Raw genomic sequence first — 21,506 nt, forward strand, 5'->3', positions numbered from 1 at the left:
TAAGGTCTCACCACAGCATTTCAATAAGAATAAGATTTCTTGTCTTTTTCAGCATTTCTGTTGTAGACTTGCTTGTTGCATAACCCAGTTTGGACTTTAGGTGCCAAAGAGACTGCCTCACATTTGACTCTGGTGTACAGAGGAGTTAAATGGCCAACTCAGTGGCTTCATAGTGTCCATACCCAAGCCCAAATCATCACCTCACCACGACTGTGCTTTACAGCTGGTATGAGGTACTTGTGCTGCTATGCTGTGTTTGGGATTCAACAAATGTGTCTCTGTGCATTATGGCCAAACATCTCTGCTTTGGTTTAATCTGTGCAAAGGATAATGTCGCGTGCGTTTTGTTGTTTGTTCAGATGCTACCATGTTATTTTTAGAGAGAAGAGGCTTTCTCCTGGCAAACCTTTGTTGTTGAGTCTTTGTCTTATTGTATTTTTATGAACTAAGACGTGCAGTATTTTGCAGTTTCTCTGAGCATCACACAGTTTGGCCTTAGGTGATTTGCTGAGATGACTAATACTTGAGGGAATATGGCATTGCATTAACACACACCTGAATGCGTTGGACAGCATCAAGTCCTGTGAAATATTAATTTTTCACTGTAGTGTGTCGACTATCTCAACTGGTTTTCCTCTTCATCAGCATACCCATAACTGGAGACATTTCAAAGCAAGTTATATATAAAAATAAATACTTCCTTAGAGCCTTTAAAAAAAATCATTCTAGTTATGGGAGAAGAGGCAGCTTTACCAAATTTATTATGCATGTAAATACAAAGATCCAGTAAATCTATATGTGTGTTTATATCCAAATGGAGAATACATTAATTTAGCTGATTTGTTGTTATCAGTTCTTAAGTGCACTGCTAATGAATATTGAATATGTTAAAACAAAATACACTAAAACTCCAGTAAATGAAAAGCTGGAATGCTGTTTGATTAAAAGCAAAAGATAAAAACGCACAAAATAGATTCCAGCTCTTTAATTGACATTATTTAGCCTTGGTAATATATTACTGGCTTGTGGGTACAGGATGCCTTTCCTCCATTAGATGACCACAGTCCATGAACACGAATATGCAAACATACACTTTTGTTGATATTCTGATAGGTTTTGCCCTAAACAACCAAGGTCAAGATGTTTTTGAATTGATTCGTGCTTTTAATAAAATAAATCTTTTTTTTTTATATTTACTGTGTTTTTACACTTGATCAAAATTATGAAAGAAGACTGACAAACTGCGTCGAATAAAATACAGCTTTGCTAGTTCTATACTATCCCTGAAGTTAGTGAGAACCAAACGTGACCATCTTTAACGAGATGCATTGTATTAAATTATATAACATATCTCTAACTTGCAACAAAAAGCTGCACACACATCATGTGACAGCTGTGTGACTTACGTTTGTTCATTTCTTTTCAGTTTCTTCCTATTCATTTTATCGTATTTATCATTTATCCTAACTTATTCGTTAATCTGTTTTAGCTATCTTATATTATTCAGCATACACACACGCACACAGTGAATGCCTTTTTGAATTATTGTCTCACAATTTCATGCTTTAAACTAAAAAATTTCCACTTACTGTAGAGAAATTTCGAGTGACTTATGTAATGCTTTGCCATCTATTTTTTCGTAGGAATTTCATAAATTGTAATGATTGACCCAGTTTCTTGAGTTTTTTCTCCTTCATAACAAAAGTTAGCGGATCGATCGATAAAACGACACTCGATTCGGCGCCCTGGCTCGCACGCGAAGAGAGCGCTTTGGGCGTAATCAGTCGTATCTAATCGATTGCCGGTTGCCAAAAAAAAAGAAGAGAGTCCAAACTTCTAAAGAAGTCGCACTACAGAAGAAAAACTAAGATACTGCTAACAGAAGGCTTTAAAACCACTTTTTCCAGGGCTTACAAAAATGTGACTCGTCTCCGAACAAAGTTCAGAAGTCGAAGTTTCTTCGCAGGAGAAAGGATTTACTTAAGACAGTAAGTTTTCCTCCTGGTCATCTGATCGGACAGAAGAATGAGGACAAACAATGGCAGAGACCTACAGGAAAGCCGTGTAGCCTCTGCTCTGTTGTACTTAGCCTCGATCCCATCCGCTGTTACGTGTAGGCAGCACGGCAGCTGTTTTCGCCTTTTAAACTAATTCGAAAGTGGTGGAGTTACTTTATTTAGTTTTTATGTAGTGTAGCATGTATGAGCGAACTTTAAACGTTTAAAGGGAAATGCTGTGATTGGTGACAGAAAACTCAGCAGCTGCTGAGTTAGTATTTTCACAGGCTGTTTCCTGCGGTTTGAGGGATTAAAAATCCATAAAACATTCGTTATTACTCTTAAATCACAGTGAGCATCCGGCTACAGGACCTCAGGGTGTAAGAGGGAATCACCATGGCAACACAGTTTACCATCGACGATGCGTTTGTGCTGGAGGGAGATGAGGAGGGGGTTGTGACTGACGGAGAGCCGCAGGGATGGAAGGACAGAGAAGGAGGAGAGATGACATTTGGCCCTTTGAGTTTCTCCAAACCTCAGAATCATCCCTCACCTGCTGCCGCCTCCCCTGAACCCACTAACCTCAAGTATCAGGTAGCATGCACACAAGAGATACAAAACATTGTTTGCATTTCTGTTTTCATGTTGCTGTTACATTTCCAGTGAGAGGCTGTCTAATTCCTTTTTGATTGGTATCAGTTTTAGCTTGTAGTGTTTTTATAACAACACTACGAATTCGTAGCTACAAACTCAAGAATTCAGCAAGTCCCTGTGAGCAAGGAAGACAGCTAACTTATCATTTTTAGGACTGAAAGAGAAGATCCAGGCTTAAGGTGGGCAGCAATCGGCAGCAGCCAGTGAAATGAAACAAAAGAAGAAAGAAAACAAGAGCATGAAAAGATGGCAAAGAATAAAGAAGAAAAGAAATAAACCTTGGGAGCACACAATTTTAATGACGTGTAACAATGAGATGATTTGAATCTATGTGGAGTGAAAGAGCAGGCTTCACGAGAGCTTCTGCTAGCAGCTTGAACATAAAGCAGCATTTTTTTTAAAAAAATTTTTGCATTACCTCATCTAGCTCTGACTGTAATCTTCAAAAAAGGAAATATTTCAACCTTAAAGAAAGGAAGAGAGAGGGTGTCTGTCCACAGCCTAAACTGGGAGCTATTTCCACAACAGATGTGTCTAGTAGCTCAAGGCTCTGCCTCCCATTATACTCTGGAGAACTGTAGGAGCCACAAAGACTGACACTGACAGCACAGTGCTGTATTAGCACAACTTGTACACACCAATTATCTGTGATCTCTTTGTGCTGTTCTGCTGCAAACAGATATAGTTACCAACACTGAGAAAAGTTTAAGAAAAGTAGTGGTGGTAGATATTGTTTATACAGTAAAAGCTGCTCATTTTAGCCTGTTGCTAGGTGGTTGCTAGGCACCCTCATCCATCCTAATACTGAATGCATAATTAAACTTTTGTGGATGTGAATGAGACATTATTGCAATGAAATTAAAACAATAGGATGTTTTTACAATGTGTTATAGGAGCATAAAAGTTAAAACTGGTCATTTTGTGACTGGCGGTAGCTAGGCAACATAATAAAATCATAATATGTGATATAAAAAACAATTGGCAGATGCCTAAGTTGGGCTTGTGTGCCAAGTGTGGCTGTTCAAGTTATGAAAGTCAAGGAGGGATTTATGGAAACACACATAGATACAGTAAGTTCTGGTAAAATGGAATCTGTAAGATGTGATGGAGCTGGGCTGTTAACCGTGTGAAAAGAACTATTTTAAACGTGTCACAACATATTTGTGAAGGCCAGTGACTCTTGTAGATTACTGTTCAAAAGTCTTGAGCTGCCCTTCATTTCTATTTATTTTGCTTACAAGCAGCAAAGTGGTGTTAGGTATTAGTTCTCCAGTTTTTTTTTCTCCACTTTACACTGCCTGCCTGAATCATTCAAGGATAAAAGCAGTATCTAACTCCAGGCATGAGCCTGTACTGTGTCTACACTTAACAGACAACTTAGCAAAGAACCAGTTTTAAATGATATTTCCTGGCACTTCATTCCTAGCAGCCTGTCACACAAACACATAATTTGTTCCCATTTCCTCTGGCGAATATATGAGCAATGCCAGAGATAACACAGTTTAACACAATGAAATAAACATTTGGCACCAACAAGAAGATTCCTAGCATGATGTGCAGTGTGTCCTCAAAAATAAAACTGGACAAACTGGGCATGTGTGGACAAAAGAAGAAGTGGGAGGCCTAATAAATTTCTACAGCAGATGAACATATCTGAAAGTCACGTCCTTAAGAAATAGGAAAAAAAAAACAGCGACTATAATAACAGTATTACTTTTGCTTCCTCTCTGCGAGCTATACATTTTTCTTTGCCGTTTATATGACATCCACCATCTCCTCTTGTTTTAGAATCTGGAAAATGAAGACGCCTTGGGCAACAACGGGAATTCCTCTTTCAATAACTTCTTCAAAATCAGGTGGGCTCTGTAGTTCAGGCGTGATTTTTCTTTTCCCTGCTTCTTCTGTGAATGTGAGATGAAGCGTGTTTCTGCTTTCTCCACAGTGACCCTGCAACGCTGTCTTACTGCAGCTCTCAGTGGTCCTTCAGCACCTTGAGTTCAGTCACGCAGCTTTCTGCGCACTGCTGCGGGTAAGTTCGGTCTTCTCTCACGGAGAAGCATAACAAACACGGTTACTTTAAAAACACGTTTCGCCTAGGTGGGTGTCCCATCCGCTGGTGAAGAAAAACAGAAGGGTTGTTCTCTCTTCATTCCTTCTCCTCATCACTGGAGTTGGTAAGTACATGTTTTTGTTACTTATTAAGTATGAAACACACAAACCAGAACAATTTACTGAGAGAAACTTGTTTTTCTCATGTTTACCTGATTCATTTTGGCTGTGGGAGCATCACAGTAACAAGGGCTGCCTGCTCCCACTGTAGATGGTTTAGTGATTTTAATTTAATTTTGGTTTTAAACTCAAAAGAATTGCTAATCTCCAGTTAAATGACTGCAGTCGAAAAGGACAAACACACCTCTTCTTTCTGATTCTAAGTTCACTTCAAAATGACGCTCTAACATTAACACAAAGGCACCACTCCAAATTGTTTTGCAATGCTACACCAGGTAGTTTGTTCCGTGTTGTGTCAGGCAATGATAGTCTTGGCACTTTGCACAGTGAACTTTGTCCCCCTGCACTGATCAACAGATTATGACAGAGTTATTGCCGGAATAACCAAACTAATAAAAACAGAACCTTTCAAACCTATAATGTTTGTGCTGTTTTTGTTTTAGCTCTTATTTTCACAGGTATTGTCATACAGCTCAATCCAAGTGCAGGTAAGGAAGATAAAATATTGACATGCAAAGCATTTAGACTGTTGTTGTTGTTTTTTAGAAATGCATGTTAGTCCAAATGCAAGCATACACAAAGAAGCGCGTCACTTCTCAACTTCTTTCAAATCATAAACAGACCAAACATGAATGAATGCAGGACTTATATAGTGGATTAAATAGTATAATTCAGAATGGAATGTTTTTATTAGAGTCCATTAGTGCTGGTGTGCTTTCCCACAAGTGGGAGGATCTCTGTGTTATCTTGACACACAAAAGAACACACAGAAAGCTGCCATAGTCCTTGCCTGCTACAGGACAGTATAGTTCTTAGTCCAGATCTCACAGTCTGTCTGCTTTTACGACTGGAGTGACAGAATCATAACAAGAATCATGTACAGTGGGCCTTTTTTGCTTGTTTCTTTGTTTTTTGTACCGCCTTATGACAATTAAGGTGATAATCCAGCCAAAGTAGTCGCTCTGAGGTTTTCAATCTCCTCCAACAACCACTGCCAACCAGTCAGAAAACACATGTTTCCCTAGCAACCGGTGGCTTTATTATATCCATGGTAGATAACTGTCCTACACTTGAAAGTGAAAAGTGCAAATATTTCATGCTGACTGACCTTAGTGCATAGGGGTCATCTCAGACTTGCCATGATGGTTTGTCTCAGTCAGCATCTGCTTTTGTTGAGAACAATTTAACCCTCGCTCAGCATCTTCAGCATCTGAACATTTTTGGGGGGTTTTGTAAATAAATGATAACATGGTGCATAATCTTTGTAGCAACTAGTTGGCCGACTTCCCGCTAACCTCAAACTCCACTGAACCTCTTTAAATCCTCTTTTTCTTGGATGCCTGGAGGTTTTACTTTATGGTTACACCTGGGGGAACAGCCACCCTGATAATTTAAATTCAGCTGAAAAGTCCCTCAGTTTCTGGGAACCGAAGGAGCATTTGCACTTGGAAATGACAGATGGCTTAAGGTTTAGGCTGTAGACGGTGATCACAAGTTCACCTAGAACACCTAAAACTTCTACTTGTCCTCTAAAATAACTTCTTCAAGCTTACGCATTGTTACTACACACAATGTTGTCAGCAGAATGTTTGTAATGTAGCAACAAACCTATACAAGAATCACTGTTTCTTACTGTCAGGGAAATCTTTAGTTAGATCATTGTAAGTGTAGTATGGGTGTGAATAAAGTTCATAGTAGTCCACAGGTGTGTATCCCTCCACATTATACCTGCAATGTTTTGCAGACAGGACAGGCTTTGCCACATTGGAAAAATCTTGTGGAAATAAAATATCTTTTTTCCAGTAAGTTGACCATTTTTTCTGAACCCTCCATTACTCACTGTGTTTCTATCTTTGGCCAAATGGAATTCAATTGGTTGGTGATTTCGGTATGTCTTTGTGAGCTGGGTGGATACTGTGATGTGTCGTATCCACCCTTGCTTTTATGGACATGAGCTGACATTGGATGATTCATGTTAGCAAACATTGCATTGTTTTTCTTGGCCTTCATCTATTCATATACTCTTGTGGTGTGTTTGCAGGTGGTTGAATAACTTAGTTCGTGTTGCCTTGCAGTGCAAACTCCTTGCGTATGAAGTATTCTTGGTTAATATCTCTTGTGCTAAATCTGAAGTATTACCAAACAGCAGATGAGGATCTGCTTCAAGGAGCAAGCTCTTCACCTTCTGCCTTACCAGACATTTGAATTTCGTTATTTATGCAGGCACGTGATGAGGCACTGATTTAAGGGGCGCTTGATTTACTTTTGCTTTGTACTCAATTGACAGAACAAGCATTTGCAGCACTGGTCAATCATGTTTGTGATTGAGTTTCAAATTTGGTTAATTGTGCAGCCCTAGTGCAATGCTCTGACTGCATGCTTGCGATAAGTTTGTATTGAATGAGATCACACTTCACATTCCATATAGTGCAGAGGTCTGCTGGGCCCGGTAGTGGCTCTGTGTGTCACATGTTTAACTATCTTGAACCTTTCTTGCCTTGTCTTTGATTAGTAGTGTCCCTTTTGATTTTTCTGCCTCCAAACCTCTAAAAAGCTGAGTGTTCAATACTTCTCATCTTGTATTTCTGTCCAAACCCAGCGCATTTTATCAAGTATCTATATGTTCAGAACTGTTATTCAGAATTTCTTTGGCTGTACAACCAGGATTCATAATGAATTAAAGTCTGTCAGGCAAGTTTTAAAAAGTCTTTTCAGATCAAATGAGCCTTGCTTTTCCCCTTTACAAAAATCAGCACCTCCCATTAAATTGGTCAACACATTCCACGAATATCAGCTTCAAATGCTCACCGCGAGTTAGGCACTTTAAATTAGTCGTGTCTGCCTTTTTTGTATAGAGTGTCTCCTCTCCAGCTTGAGGCAGAAATCAAGCAATTAATGTGCTCTTTGGGATGAGCTCACCCACAACATATTAAGAAAATGTCACCAGAGTCAAAATAGATGAGATTAGATCAATTTGCCTTTCATAAGTAGCTACAGGAGCAGGTGCATCTCTGCAATTAAGCTGTAAAATCTGCTTAAGAACTTTCTTATCTAAAGTTGACTGGGCATACTTCCATAACCCCGAGTCCTGTTCAGAGCAATTCATGCTCTTATCACTGCTCCCAAGCCTTTTCTTGAGCATCATCACCACAAGAATTGTGGGTGGGTGGGGGGGGAGCTCTCTTACCCCCTTTTTTTTAAGTAGAGAATTTTGAAAGTTAGCAACACATTATTAATCACATCTGCATCAACTTCTGTGCTATTTTGTCATACATTAGTTGATGAATTATTCTACTCACCCCTTTAAGATTTTCTTTAAAATGTACATCTGCTAAGTCACCATCTGCCTCCAAATGAACTAGCATAATAGTAATTGTGCATACGGCTCAAGTATTGCATTATTTAGTAACACCTTATAATCACAAAGAGAGTATTTACCCTGTAACTAAAAGGAATTCAATGTATTTAATTTGAAATTACAATATAATTATATACTTAAAGGTAACAAGCCAGATTTTTACAGGAAACAAAGCAAAATTATACTCTGCAAGTAAATTTAAGTAGAGTGTAAGTACGTTTTTAAGTACTGCATGAGTAATTTTAAATAAGTAATTTTGTAGAAAAACAAGTTAGGCAAGATCAAGCCGCTGCATAATATGGCTCAAGCTTGTCTGTTTGTTTTCCCACTAAATTGCTTACTTACTTAAAATTACTTACACACTACTTACATTTACTTGCAGTATAATTCGTGTGAAAAACTGACTCGTTACCCCCTTATTCTTGTGTAACTACCTTTAAGTATTTGTGGGTAAATCTAATTACAGTGTCGTTTTAAATTAAATCCAATAAAATTCCATCTAATTATAGGGGCCTTTAGACATGTACTTTTAGACATGTACTTTAAAATGTTGTAAAGTATGCACTATTTTTTCCTTTTGCTTATAACCAGAAAGTCTGTAAGTGCAGCCCAGCTGTGCAAGCATTCTTTTTTCAAGTGTTTTACACTGTTCAGACTCCTTTCATGTGCAACATAAAATGAGATCACATAGTGAAGGAAAGAGGCCAATTATTTCCTGGTTTGTTTATGAAAATTACAACAAAATTCTGTGAGCTGTAGTTATAAATGTGGTTTGCTGTTCCCACAGGCAGCTGCAAATATCACAGATTGAGCTACAGCTGAAATCTTTGATACCACCACTTAAATTTTGCCTAACTAAAGTGAAAGTACCATCGATATTGATGGTTATATATTAGGAATTTGCAGTTTGGCTGTTTCTGGTGTCCATTTCTGGGGTGGCTGTAGCTCAGGTGGCAGAGCAGGTCAGCCACTAATCAGAAGGTCGGTGGTTCGATCCCAGGCTGCCTCCTGGCTGCATGTCAAATATCCTTGGGCAAGATACTAACCCCATGTTGGCCTACTGGTGGTGGTCAGAGGGCCCGGTGGCGCCTGTGTCCGGCAGCCTCGCCTCTGTCAGTGCGCCCCAGGGCAGCTGTGGCTACAATGTAGCTTGCCATCGCCAGTGTGTGAATGTGTGTGTGAATGGGTGAATGACTGAATGTAGTGTAAAGCGCTTTGGGGTCCTATGGACTAGAAAAGCGCTATACAAATGCAGGCCATTTACCATTTCTCCATTTTTATGCCTTCCTTTCAGCCACATAATTTATAATCATAAGATACTTTTTCACCTTCTTGTTCACACCTTTTATTAATGTTGTTAGAAAACTAAGCAGTGATTTCCAACAACAACGTGTTAATCTTGTCAAAAGAGTAGTTAGTCATTTTCAATATTTATGCAGCTGTAGCTTCAGATTTACTGTACAGGCAAACTTCATCAATCCTCTAATTTAACTTAGCATTTCTGGCTGTTTCAGAGCATGTAAATGTTAAATGGACCGGTAGTTAAGTAGTACTTTCTTAATCTAATTAAGAACTCAAAGCGTTGTGTGTGTTTTCTCTTGACTGTAGCTGATAAAACTGTCCCCACAGGTATTTCAAGTGCTATTTTCTTCATTCCTGGATTTCTTCTGTTTATCCCTGGAGGTAATTTTGTTCATTTTATCTCTTAAACCTTTTACTTGTCTTTTTATGTGCAAAGCTTTGTTTTGATGAATGCTAATATTGCCATTCTGTGTGTTTGCCCGCAGTGTACCATGTGATTTACATCAGCTGTGCAGTCCGTGGTAGAAGAGGCTTCAAACTGTTCTACCTACCTTATTTTGAAAAATGAAATTTCATGTGACCAGACATGTTCACTACATTTCTTTCAACTATGTTATAATTAATGGTATTTTGACACTCATAAGATATATTGACCTGTTTTTTGTTGTTTTTCTTTGTTTTTGGTTTGTTTGACATATTGACCACTCCTACTTTTACCACTCAGCGCCTTCACTATATTTCCACTCCATGAACTGACATTACTGTATGTGTATACCAAAAAGACCACCGTCTCGCCTGTGTATTCTGTTTTAAGTGAAAGATGACTGTGAAATTACAATAAAATGTTGTATATTTTAATTTGTGTCAGTTGGTTTTAATGAAAAGCCATTCCTTTAAATCATGATATATTTCACAATATATATTTAAAATGTAGATGTTATATTGTTCAAAATCAGGCATTTACCTCTGCATCTGTTATTGAGTGCATTTTTCAGAGAAATCTATTTTTGACCTTCTGCTATTTCTTGGTTCTAAGAACGTGTTTACTCACTCTATTCATCCACTGTTCTGAAAGGTATTACGCATTTATTCAATTTGTAAGGCTAATTGAGAAGTAGCTTTGGGTCTGCTTTTAAAGGCTGATGGATCAAATCTATTTAACAGAAGCATTAGGATTGCACAAACACACACATACACACACACATATATTTGTTATATACAATTTCATGGTCCAAAGTTTGGATATATGTAATAATTGCTGTTAAATTTACTTTCAATTTAAATGTAATACTTTCTTTTTAAATGGTCCATTGACCTGCTTCCAGCATGTTTCTTTTTCAGATTTTGAGGCCGTGTTTGAACCTGTCTGAACAAGCTATTAAGGATAAAAGCCTGAAATTTGATCTGAACCGGGATACATCAAAAAATCCTATTGCCTTAAAATATGAAAAAGTCCCATATTTGAGCACACACTAAAAAAAACGAATAAACTTCACATTGCAAAAGTCAATTAGTGATCATTTCTGGATGGTATATGGTTATATTTCACAGTAATGTAAAATGAAACATGTAGAATACTTTAACATAAAATTTTTAGTCACAAATATAACAAAAAGGCTATTTTCATTATGCTGGCAAATATTACAAAATGCACCACAAAATAAGTTAATTAAAACAGTAAAAAAAAAAAATAGTAGATAACATTTTTGGACCTACTGCCCTGGAGGAGTCTCATCATTCAGCTTAAATTAAAAATGTGCTTAGAGACACTGGTCTTGAGCAGTAGACCGGTCCTTGTATCTAACCATTTTTATAGATTTTTATTTAAAATACTGACCTATGAATCATTCAAGCATAAAAAGGCACCTAAATCAGTCAGTGTTAGGTCTACCTGTAACAGACAACTAAGCAAAGAACCAATTTTAAGCCTGTGATTAACACACATGATTTGATGCCATTCCCTCTGTTAAATCTACAAAACAATTCCAAAGTGCATTAATTTGTTTTTCACATAAATAAACATCATATTAATTAGAGTATTAATTGATAGGACAATGAAATGAAATTTGGTAAGATTTGGAGGAGCATATGCTGATCACATCTTTTTTTAATGAGCAGAAGCAACAACAGGACAGAGCAGGTGAGAATAGAGAAGATGAGGCATGTGGCATGCACATTAAAAAACAGAGGTAGTGGAGAGGTGAAGATGAAGAGAGAATCAGTACTACAGAAAAGAGCTAGAACAAGTTTTCAGAGCTCACATTTGCCATAATTCAAAAAGTGGCCAGATCAGATAAGACATGACACCTGATTTGATCCTTGTACATTTTTAAAGCAAACTGATAAACCTGCACTTTCTTTTATTCATTTAACCTTAAAACAATATAAAAATATAAAGTCTACACATCTAGTAAAAATGCATAAGATGTATGAGTCTCCAACATTTCAAACATTACTCTGGATGCTTATACCTTAGTGAATGTGGTGTTTCTAATAGGGTGTTACCCTAGGACAGATGGGTTTATGGCTAGAATCACAGTATATCTATTAGAATGAATTGAATTGCAGCACTGTGCTACATATACTGCCACTGGTTTGGTACTTCAAGCCTGATCAGACCAGTTATGAGTATGACAAACCAGCAGGCTTTTAATCTCTGTAGAGTGTGCATATGAAAGTAAGCTAAACAAGCACTTGAATGTTCAGGGTTGATTTAATTGACTCTTAAAAAGAGCAATTGGACCCAATAAACAGAAACTATTTCCATTTAAATTGACAATAGATTATTCTAAATATCTAAATCTCCAGTGATCCCAGTTTTAAAAAGAAATAACAGCAATAATAACAAACCCAATGAAGGACACTTGGGTTCTGCTGCTTTCCTGTCATACTGGTCAGATAACTGCTGAGCCAGGAGTAAGGTAGCACTTTCTTAAAAATGACAGGGTTCTTGGTGATCTGCACTGATGATCACTCTGTATGAAGCTACAATGTTTGGACCATTATGATGAGAAAAAATAGTGGTAATTCACAAAAATGATGAAGTCCATCTGCCGGAGGCTAGCAGGTAGAGTGTGGGAAATCAATGGGTTGCAGACTTTCACATCCACACAGAGGAGGAGAAATAACAGATAAGCATGGTGTGTATGCTGCTGGCAGTGTGTTTGAGATAACTGTCATGCTGAAAATGAAGCTGTTGCCCATCAGATGCTTTCCAGATTATATTGCATGGTGGGTCAAAATCTGATGGCACTTTTCTGTGTTCATATTCCCATCAAATGTGGCACGATCTTCAACATCACTGGCTGAAATGCACCGACCACGACAGAGGCTTCGCTGTGTTTTACAGATGGCTGTACCTCCGCCTTTTCTCTCTGGTCTCCTTCCTTCAGAATGGCTTCCTGACAGCCACCCTTCCAGTTAGACAGTTTCTGATGAGTCTTCAGTCAACAGTAGATGGCTCTATTAAGAATCTCTCAGGTCCTGTGTCAAGTCTTCACTGGATTTGTTTTGTGCTTGAATGATTTGTGGGTCAGTGTTAAGTTACTTAACAAACAAACAAACATTCCTCTAAAAATTGTAAGGTACAAGGTCTGGACTGAAAATGAGTAAAAAAAACTTTTAAAAAAAAAAGAAAAAAGCAGCCAATGTCTAAAGAAAATCTCTGAAAGACCTGCAAGACACAATTAAGTCTCTCTCCTCGGAAAGAAAATATAATAAGGTGAGGGGGTGGCTCAAGACTTTTGCACAGTAATGTACATAGAGAACTCATAAAAAGTAAAAACATATGAAACGTTTTGTGTGTGTTTGTAATTAAAACAAATACGTTGCATTATCCCGATATTCGAGAGCGCCATCATCTGGCGACATCGGGACTGTTCTTACCAGGAGGTAATATCAATGTAATAAAAGCGTAGGTAAATAATAATCTTTTTAATCTATTTATTTCGTTATTTTGCGTGTTTGTTTCTGAGCATCTACAATTGTAAACCATTACAGCTGTTTTTCTTTTAAAACGAAAAGCTCGCGCTAGATGACGCCCCTAATGACGTCTTACGAAACGACAGCACTCGCGAAAGATCGTGATATCTCGTGAACTGAGAGTCGACCGAGGATGGAGGAAGAGGCTCGCAAGCTTCTCGCGGAGGGAATTAAAAAGAAATTAACCAGTCCCGGTAAAGGAGACTTATCGACCTTTCCCAATGGAACTAAGGTAAGGTGGGACCCAGCGACTGATCGGGTTCAATCCAGGCTTTAGTCTGAGTAACGCGACGAGGTACGTTAGCTAATGCTATCGGCGTTTATACCTTTGCTAACACTTTGGACTCGAGTCAGTCCGAGTCTTTGCTGTATCGGACGCTTCTGTGTACACACATCACCGACAAGCTAGAGTGTTTTGTCGATTTATGGTGATACAGTAGTAGACGGGGTTAGGATCGTTTTAGGCCTGGTTCGTTTCCCCCCCTCTGTTTCATCTGATGGAAAGATAGGGGCGGGAACAGGACGGCCTGTGTTTGTAAATTCTGATTCGTCGAGCTCTCACGTCAGTCAATTTTTCATTTTTGTGATTGGTCACAGTGTGATACAACGCAGACCTTTACAGATATGTCATTTGGGGGTGCTAATTCTTCCTTCTTTTAGGTAATAACACCATTTCCCTTTTTATGATCAGGTGGTCTTTCACTACCGCACCAGCCTGTGTGAGGGCACCGTGCTGGATGACTCCAGAACCATGGGGGGCCGCAGTAAACCCATGGAGCTCATCCTGGGCAAAAAGTTTAAATTGGCTGTGTGGGAAAGACTGGTCATCACTATGAGAGAAGGAGAAGTTGCAGAATTTACCTGTGACACCAAGGTTGGTAAGCTGGTGATACTGGAATTGATTGGTTTAACAGTTCGTTCTTCCTCAGGGCTGATTGTATCTCTGTCTCATTCCTCAGCACACAGCACTTTATCCGCTTGTGTCCCAGTCCTTAAGAAACATCAGTGTTGGTAAGGACCCTCTGGAAGGCCAGAGGCACTGTTGTGGCATTGCCCAGATCCACTCGCACCACTCTCTGGGCCACAAGGACCTGGATCATCTCCAAGCCAATCCACAGCCACTTGTCTTTACTATCGAGCTGCTGGAGGTGAGCAGGAAGGAGAGCAACATCAATGGTGGTGCTGGGTTGGGTTCCAGTAATAGCACCAACACAGTACTTGAGTTTTTGTACATATATATTTTTGTATTTTCTTTATTGATTAGGCCATTAAAGATTGTGCTGTTAGTCCAAAGTGACACCTTAATTATGCTTGTTTGATCTTACCAGTAGTCCAAACTTAATAGAGCTTTTTTTTTTTTATTCACAAAACGTCACCACAGCAGGTAGCTCTGCATGTTTGATTTGTCAGATTTTTAAATGTGAAGGATAATATTATTATTTTATTATCATTACGTTATCCATTAAGTAGATCAATGACTAAATGAGCTAAAAGGCAGCAGAATCTCACTTGTCAAAAGCTGGTACTGTAAAAATGTGTTATTTTTATATGAAAAATCATTATTAGAATAATTTTCAGTTAATTAGCTATAAATCAAATAGTTGTTTCAGCCTGTATTAACTTTGTATTAACTGTAAAGTTGTTTAATCTATATTATGAAATATTTTCAAGCTTTTCATGGGATCATGAAAAAGGAAAGAAAATACTAGTGAAAAATATATATTTTTCAAATTTCTTCCTCAGTAAATACACTCATTATATTCCATTAGTAGGTGCATCAAATATACTAAATATACTTCATGTGTCTCTCTACCTGCCCAGGTTCTTCCTCCCGGGTCATTCCAGCTGGATGTGTGGGCCATGACGGATAAAGAGAAACTCAGTTTTGTGCCTCAGATCCACGAGGAGGGCAACAAGCTCTTCAAAGAAGGCCACATCAGTGAGGCCAGAGACAAATACTACAATGGCATCGCCTGCCTTAAAAACCTACAGATCAAGGTTGGGGGACAGTCATGCATTTTGTGCACTGATAACCATGGACACATTGCTGTCATACATTTCCTTCCTTGAATATGTTTTCAAGTGGAATTAAGATTTGTGTCTCTTGTCATTTTGTTAATACTTTGTGAAATCTTTTATTCAGGAGCAACCTGGAGATGAAAGTTGGTTAAAGTTGGACGGGATGATCACAACACTGCTTCTCAACTACTGTCAGTGCCTCTTGCTCGAGGGCCAGTATTACGAGGTCATCGAACACTGCTCGTCCCTTCTCTTCAAATACGAGAGTAAGGCTGCATGACTCAAATTTAGTTAGTTTGCACCAATTTCACTGCTGACGGATGACACCACTTAAACGTTAGCGCAGGGCTCTAGACGAACTTTTTGCCATGGGCGTACCGGTACGCCTAACTTTAAAAAGTTAGGCGTACCGGCACAAAAGTTAGGGGCACACAAATTTTATAATAATTGATATAATATAATGTGTTTTTCTGGATACACTGTGCTTTTTCAGCATTCAAAGATTGATGACACCATGTCAGAGCACTGGCTATGAATTTCAGAAGGATCAGGCCTTAACTTAACAGAAAAGTTAGCAATAGTTCTTTTCCTATTGCAGCTACATCCACTTCTGTCGTGCCTAGGCTGCTCACTAGGGCTGGGTATCATCACTGATTTCTATAATCCATTCGATTCCGGTTTTCAAAAAGACGTTATCACAGCGCGGAACGGACGCATCAGAATCGCTAAGCTCCGACAGCGTGTCCGTCTACGGGCCGTCGGGTGAGAAAGGCGAGAAAGACAAAGTTGATTCTGATGCGTCGGGTCGTTCTGTGTTTACGTCTTTGTGTGGAATCCGTGTACCTGCTCTCATTTGCTGTTTGGTTGTTGTTGAAATGGTTTTGTGAGCTTTAATCTGAGAATCTGGCGTTTCTGGCAAAACACAGTTATATTTAAAAGTCGATTCAGGATTTAATGAATTGATATCGCTTTATTCAAGCTACTCACCTCCCACTTCCACCTGCACTTTCAACTGGACCACGGCCAATCAGAGAGGTCCCGCCCCTTACTATCTCTGATAGGTTATTCCACGATAGGGGCAAAATGTGTGTCTGTTGTTGACCACAGGGAAGGTTGCAGATTTTTTTTTTTTTTTTTTTTTTTTGCTACCTGAACAGTTGGTCGCACAGGTGCAACCAAATGGTTTTTTTTTTTTAGTCGCACCACTGAAAAATTTGGTCACATTTGCGACCAAATTGGTCGCACTCAAGAGCCCTGTAGCGTCTTGCTTATAATACAGCATTAGTTGCTTTCTCCCTTTTGCCTTTCTGCACATTATCGTTGCTAAGAAACTTGGTAAAATACATCTTTTAATCTTTTTTTTTTTTTTTTTTTTAAACAAATGTGACTCTGTTAGAGTCAGTTTTGTCAAAGTTGTCGCAGATTGCATAACTTCAATTATTTACCCCTCTTACGCTTGACTCTGACACCGCCACAACTACTAGCCTCATCGTCAAAGATAAGTCGCACCTCCTGGCTTAGGTCTGGAGCTGGGTCAGTGGATCACCTGGTTCCACCTCGTGGCCACAGATGCAACCACGCATCGATGTCATGCCCATGTCCTCCGATCCACTCCGGGGTATTACACAGAAAGTTGAACAGACGCAGAAACCAGCCTGAACCTGACTGATCGTATCAGTTGTGGTTGTCGTATTAGTCTTGTTTTTTTTTTTTTTTTCATTTCTATATTAAAATGGTAAAATACTGTTACTATTTTTGGCATTTATTCTTTACCATTTGGGAGTTTTATCACCAACACAAGGGTGCTCAGCATAATAAAATTAATCATTATACGTAGGTTATTTTACTTGTGACAGCTGATTGCTTCACAATTGCCCTCTGCACATACAAACACTAAACTATATCTCATGCCATACAAGTGAACTGTGCAGTTGTTCAGGGTTATTATGGCATGGAAAAGCGTCTCACTGTCATTAATATTATTGGACGCTGCTATTCTCGTTAGCTCATCCGTCCGAAGGATTGATGTGATGGCAAGGCACAAGAATTGCTCCTCCTGCTACTGTGGTAGTCAGATTTTAATAAAACGAGTGTTTTCGGGCCTCCTCGACTTCTCAGTGGATTTAAATTCTTGTTAGGTTTAGAAAAAACGTTCTTTCTGCATGTCACACATTACAATAATTTGCAAATTATGATGGATAACAAGCCAGTTGAGCTCCTATCTAATAATGATGTGTATGTGTTAGTCTCTGTAGAGAAATTACTCCTCTGCATTTAACCCATTCACCCAGTGAAGCAGTGGGCAGCCACCGGTGCAGCGCCCGAGGAGCAGTGGGTGGCTACAGTACCTTGCTCAGGGGTACCTCAGGGTAGCCGTTCAGTGGATTCGACCCCTGACCTTCCAATCATGGGCAACCACTTTACCTACTGAGCTATCCCTGCCCTGTGTCACCAATGCTGTAGTTTGAATAGCTGTTCTTCCTCCTCCTAACAGACAACGTAAAGGCCCTTTACAAGCGCGCTAAAGCCCACGCTGCTGTGTGGAACGAGACGGAGGCGCGAGCCGACTTCGCGAAGCTCTTGGAACTGGATCCTTCTCTGGGACCGTCTGTGGCCAAGGAGCTGAAAACCATGGAGGAGAGGATCCGCTCCAAACAGAAGGAGGAAAAGGGTCGCTACAAGGACCTGTTCAACTACAACACGCCACCAGCTACTGCCACTACAGTCAGTGCAGTTTGAGTTTTTCCTAATTGCACTGATCATATTCACAGGCCCGCAAGTGAGGAGCTTGTTTTGTAAGTAAGTCGTATTGTGTTTTAATGAAGCGTGTTATACTCCTTCCTTCTTGCAGGGTTGAAGTCTCGATGAGTTGGACTCGAGAGGATGCCTGTTAATTTCAAGATGGAGGAGAGAAACAGTCGGTGCGCTCGGCGTTTCACTTTTATTCCATCCAAGCCAAACACCCAGCCACGGGTCGATGCGCAAACAAAACTTGCATTGCAGCTTTAGTCCTCTAAATGTTAAATTAAGATTTTGATTTGAAAATGTTTATGTTGCAGCTGGAATTTAAAGTGAAAACCCAGTTTTTTTTAGAGGACTGTAATGTAAGGCACAGCCATTAATTCAGTCTGTAATATTAATTTAAAGGAAGGTTTTGTTTTTTTCCATTTACCTTCTTAAAGGGAGCGTTTTCCTTTTAATGATCAACTTATCTGCAATTTGGGAGCCCATTACCATGATCAAAATGATTAGAAAATCTTGTCTTTTTGGACAATCATGTATCTCATCTTTGCCTCGCACCCCCTTTCTATTATGGTCACAGCAGAATCACCATGACTACATGATACGTGGGCCATGAAACGTAACCTCTGCGACAATCTTATAAAACACTTTCATTGTCTTTGCTTTCTACTGTGTACTTATTTCACGTATGTACTAAATACTACCTTTATTTTTATGTCAAGATGTACTCTGCGCAAACTCACAGTATCTCATTCACTTGCTTAGAAAGAGCTACTCTACTGTTCATGTGAAGCAGTGCGTCATTTAGCCCAAGCTTGCCTGCAGTGACATGTTATTGAGGTTGTGATTGTGGAACTGTAAATAAATCTGTGTTTATCCTCAGCTTTGTGTTTTGTTAAATACGGCCTATAGAGCTGGATTTATTTAAAAAAAAAATTTGGATGTTTTCTATCAATCAGAAGTCTTGAGTGAAAAAAAACAAACTGTCCTTGCTCTTTAAACGTTTTCTAGATTAAGGCCGTTGAGTTTAATTTCCTAAAAATAAAGAAATAAATCTGCCAAGTATGTTGTCAAAACACTATTTCTAAGGTCAATAAACATTTCAACTACTTTTATAAAAACAAAAAACACTCCATTCAAAGATGTTGAGTCACATTTGTTTGATAAAACCTACTGTAACATCTTAAAAACCTAAAAAGCATTTTACAGTTTTTTTGTGATTTTTTTTTTTTATTTATACATACCGAATCTCAAAAATCTGGTTTACAAAATTTCCATACTAACAAACTGACATGAGATATACAGAGTTCTTGGGAATGAGAAACATCCGATGTGTGTTTACAAAATACGGAAAACAAAACAAGGGTGAAAGGAACAGGAGGATATTCAAGATGTACAGAATAACAGAAAATGCTCATGGGTTGAAAACTGGATGTTCAAAATCGACACAGGAGCACTGGTGCAGTGGGGACATCTTTTAAAAAAGTCAACTTTCTTGGTCAAATCCCATTGTTGAACAAATATAAACATTCCCATCCACTTTGATATCCCCAGCTTGACCTAAAAATGTGCTGAAATTCCCCACATTTTTAAAATAGATATAAAATTTTCTGTTTGCGTACGCCCAACGAGTTGCAGAAAGTTTGTCTTTACCAAAATGGGCGAGGGGGAAATGCTGTGAACAGATACAAGGGGGCATAATGCACCTCTAAAAAGCCAGTGGAAAGAGGAAGGATTTAATTTATAATAACAAAAAAAAAAAAAAAGGTTATAAAACATCGAATGGGGATCACGATGTGGGCAGGTGTCACAGGAAAAACAGTGCCAGGTGGAGGGATTTGTCCAAAAGGTTATGTGCGGGCGCTTCTCTCCGTCTCTGCAAGACACTCCCTGACCAGTGCACGGGCATGGATTATACCTGTATGACACAAACACAAGGCAAGTTTACAAAAAAATAAAGAAATTTAAAAAAACCTCAAATACAACAAACGCAACAGTCATTACTGCCAAGTTAGAGGTCTCTCATTAACCAAGAAAACTGAGTTGATTTAACCCATAAAAGTATTTCAAAGAAAACCCGCTAATGTTGTTTTCTTACCTAATTAGTGAAAAGTTGCTGTCATTTCATATTCCAGCTATACCTCAAAAACACTTTTTGGCTATCATGCCATTTAAAATTTTAACTTTCCTTTTATACTTTTAATAAAATTCTAGTTTTTGTGTTTTTACCCCAAACTTCCTGCATTTGTTTCCTATGGAATTACCCTATATTCTTACAAAGTGTGAGTGTCAGGAATATATTTTTGTGGACCACAAAGAGTGCAACCACTTAGGTTATTTTACACAACAAGAACTAACACACAGTTTATCCCCAGTGATTGTGTCACTGTAGACAAACGCTTGTGCCATTCACGGGAAGGTTCAGATTTTTACAATATAATCCAAACAAGCCCGTCGAGTATGGCCTAAAGATCTTCTTGGTTTGTGATGCACAAATCTGGACTCAACAAAATGGTGGATGAAAATACCAGAGAAGGGAAAAAAAGCACAACTGATCCTGTTCTACAATAAGACCAAAGGAGGTGTAGATACTGTGGATACACAAGACTTCTGGAATGATGCATTTTGGACACACAAGACTAAAGTGGAGATATTCTGGGTAATGCACAGCACAACACAAATCAAACACAGCATATCAGCACAAACATCTGTCTTGAACTATCAGAGTGGTGGAGGTACAGAACAAATCCCTGCAAACTTCAATGAACTGAAGCAGCTTTGTAAAGAAGAGTGGGATCATTACTCCAAAGATATGAAACTCAGCCATACAGAAAATGAGAACTTATTTTTAGTTATTGCTGCTAAATGTACACAAGCTACCAAATAATAGAGTGTACTTATAGTTTCACAGGACTGCACAGTCATGTGACAAACCTTATCTTTTAAATGCATGTATGCAACTCAGTTTCACTAAATTCTTCACTGTGCCCCACACTTTGACAAATGTGTCTTAGTGGATAACTGACTGTGATAACTTCCAGCTGTCATGGGGGGCTTTACCTGGCAAATTTCTTATAAATGTGTTTATTGGGCTTTAAGTCTTCAGCTGGAGTCAGAGACAATTTTCTTTATATAAAAGGATAATAACAGAGCACTGTTACTGCAGCTAGTAAATAAGCATTTTCAGAATAAGCTGTGTGAAATCCACATTCACCAAAGAGCTA

The 21,506-nt window shown here is 38.8% G+C and overlaps 3 protein-coding genes across 4 annotated transcripts in view; 2 read left to right on the top strand and 1 right to left on the bottom strand.

Moving 5' to 3' along the window:
• The first annotated feature begins 1,762 nt into the window (after nt 1-1,762).
• tmem134 (transmembrane protein 134) lies at nt 1,763-10,398 on the top strand. Its single transcript, XM_086295726.1, has 8 exons — nt 1,763-1,988; nt 2,350-2,591; nt 4,440-4,507; nt 4,594-4,680; nt 4,749-4,825; nt 5,324-5,368; nt 9,868-9,921; nt 10,026-10,398. Exons 2-8 carry the CDS (start codon nt 2,394-2,396, stop codon nt 10,106-10,108), a joined length of 612 nt encoding a protein of 203 aa, XP_086151852.1. The 5' UTR covers nt 1,763-1,988; nt 2,350-2,393; the 3' UTR covers nt 10,109-10,398.
• A 3,199-nt stretch (nt 10,399-13,597) lies between these two features.
• On the top strand, nt 13,598-20,245 carry aip (aryl hydrocarbon receptor interacting protein). Its single transcript, XM_086295733.1, has 7 exons — nt 13,598-13,753; nt 14,213-14,395; nt 14,481-14,669; nt 15,343-15,519; nt 15,665-15,806; nt 18,035-18,264; nt 18,392-20,245. Exons 1-7 carry the CDS (start codon nt 13,655-13,657, stop codon nt 18,395-18,397), a joined length of 1,026 nt encoding a protein of 341 aa, XP_086151859.1. The 5' UTR covers nt 13,598-13,654; the 3' UTR covers nt 18,398-20,245.
• cdk2ap2 (cyclin dependent kinase 2 associated protein 2) overlaps nt 18,693-21,506 on the bottom strand; it is a 48,354-nt gene continuing 45,540 nt past the window's right edge. For both annotated transcript variants that reach the window (XM_086295734.1, XM_086295735.1), the window contains one exon: nt 18,693-20,200. In XM_086295734.1, coding sequence (XP_086151860.1) covers nt 20,133-20,200 — 68 coding nt within the window. In that variant the 3' untranslated portion in view covers nt 18,693-20,132. The remainder of the gene's footprint in view (nt 20,201-21,506) is intronic.

The sequence above is a fragment of the Aulonocara sp. 'chitande type north' Nkhata Bay genome, linkage group LG6, assembly GCF_057382095.1.
Source record: "Aulonocara sp. 'chitande type north' Nkhata Bay isolate Kocher_YH1m ecotype deep benthic linkage group LG6, A_spYH_male_GT1.1, whole genome shotgun sequence".
NCBI lineage: Eukaryota > Metazoa > Chordata > Actinopteri > Cichliformes > Cichlidae > Aulonocara > Aulonocara sp. 'chitande type north' Nkhata Bay.

Coding starts and splice junctions, on each gene's coding strand:
- aip (XM_086295733.1), top strand. CDS start 13,655: ATGGAGGAAGAGGCTCGCAAGCTTCTCGCGGAGGGAATTAAAAAGAAA. Junction 14,396..14,480: donor AATTTACCTGTGACACCAAG/GTTGGTAAGCTG, acceptor CTCATTCCTCAG/CACACAGCACTTTATCCGCT. Junction 15,807..18,034: donor CCTTCTCTTCAAATACGAGA/GTAAGGCTGCAT, acceptor TCCTCCTAACAG/ACAACGTAAAGGCCCTTTAC.
- tmem134 (XM_086295726.1), top strand. CDS start 2,394: ATGGCAACACAGTTTACCATCGACGATGCGTTTGTGCTGGAGGGAGAT. Junction 4,508..4,593: donor AATAACTTCTTCAAAATCAG/GTGGGCTCTGTA, acceptor CTTTCTCCACAG/TGACCCTGCAACGCTGTCTT. Junction 4,826..5,323: donor TCTCCTCATCACTGGAGTTG/GTAAGTACATGT, acceptor TTTTTGTTTTAG/CTCTTATTTTCACAGGTATT.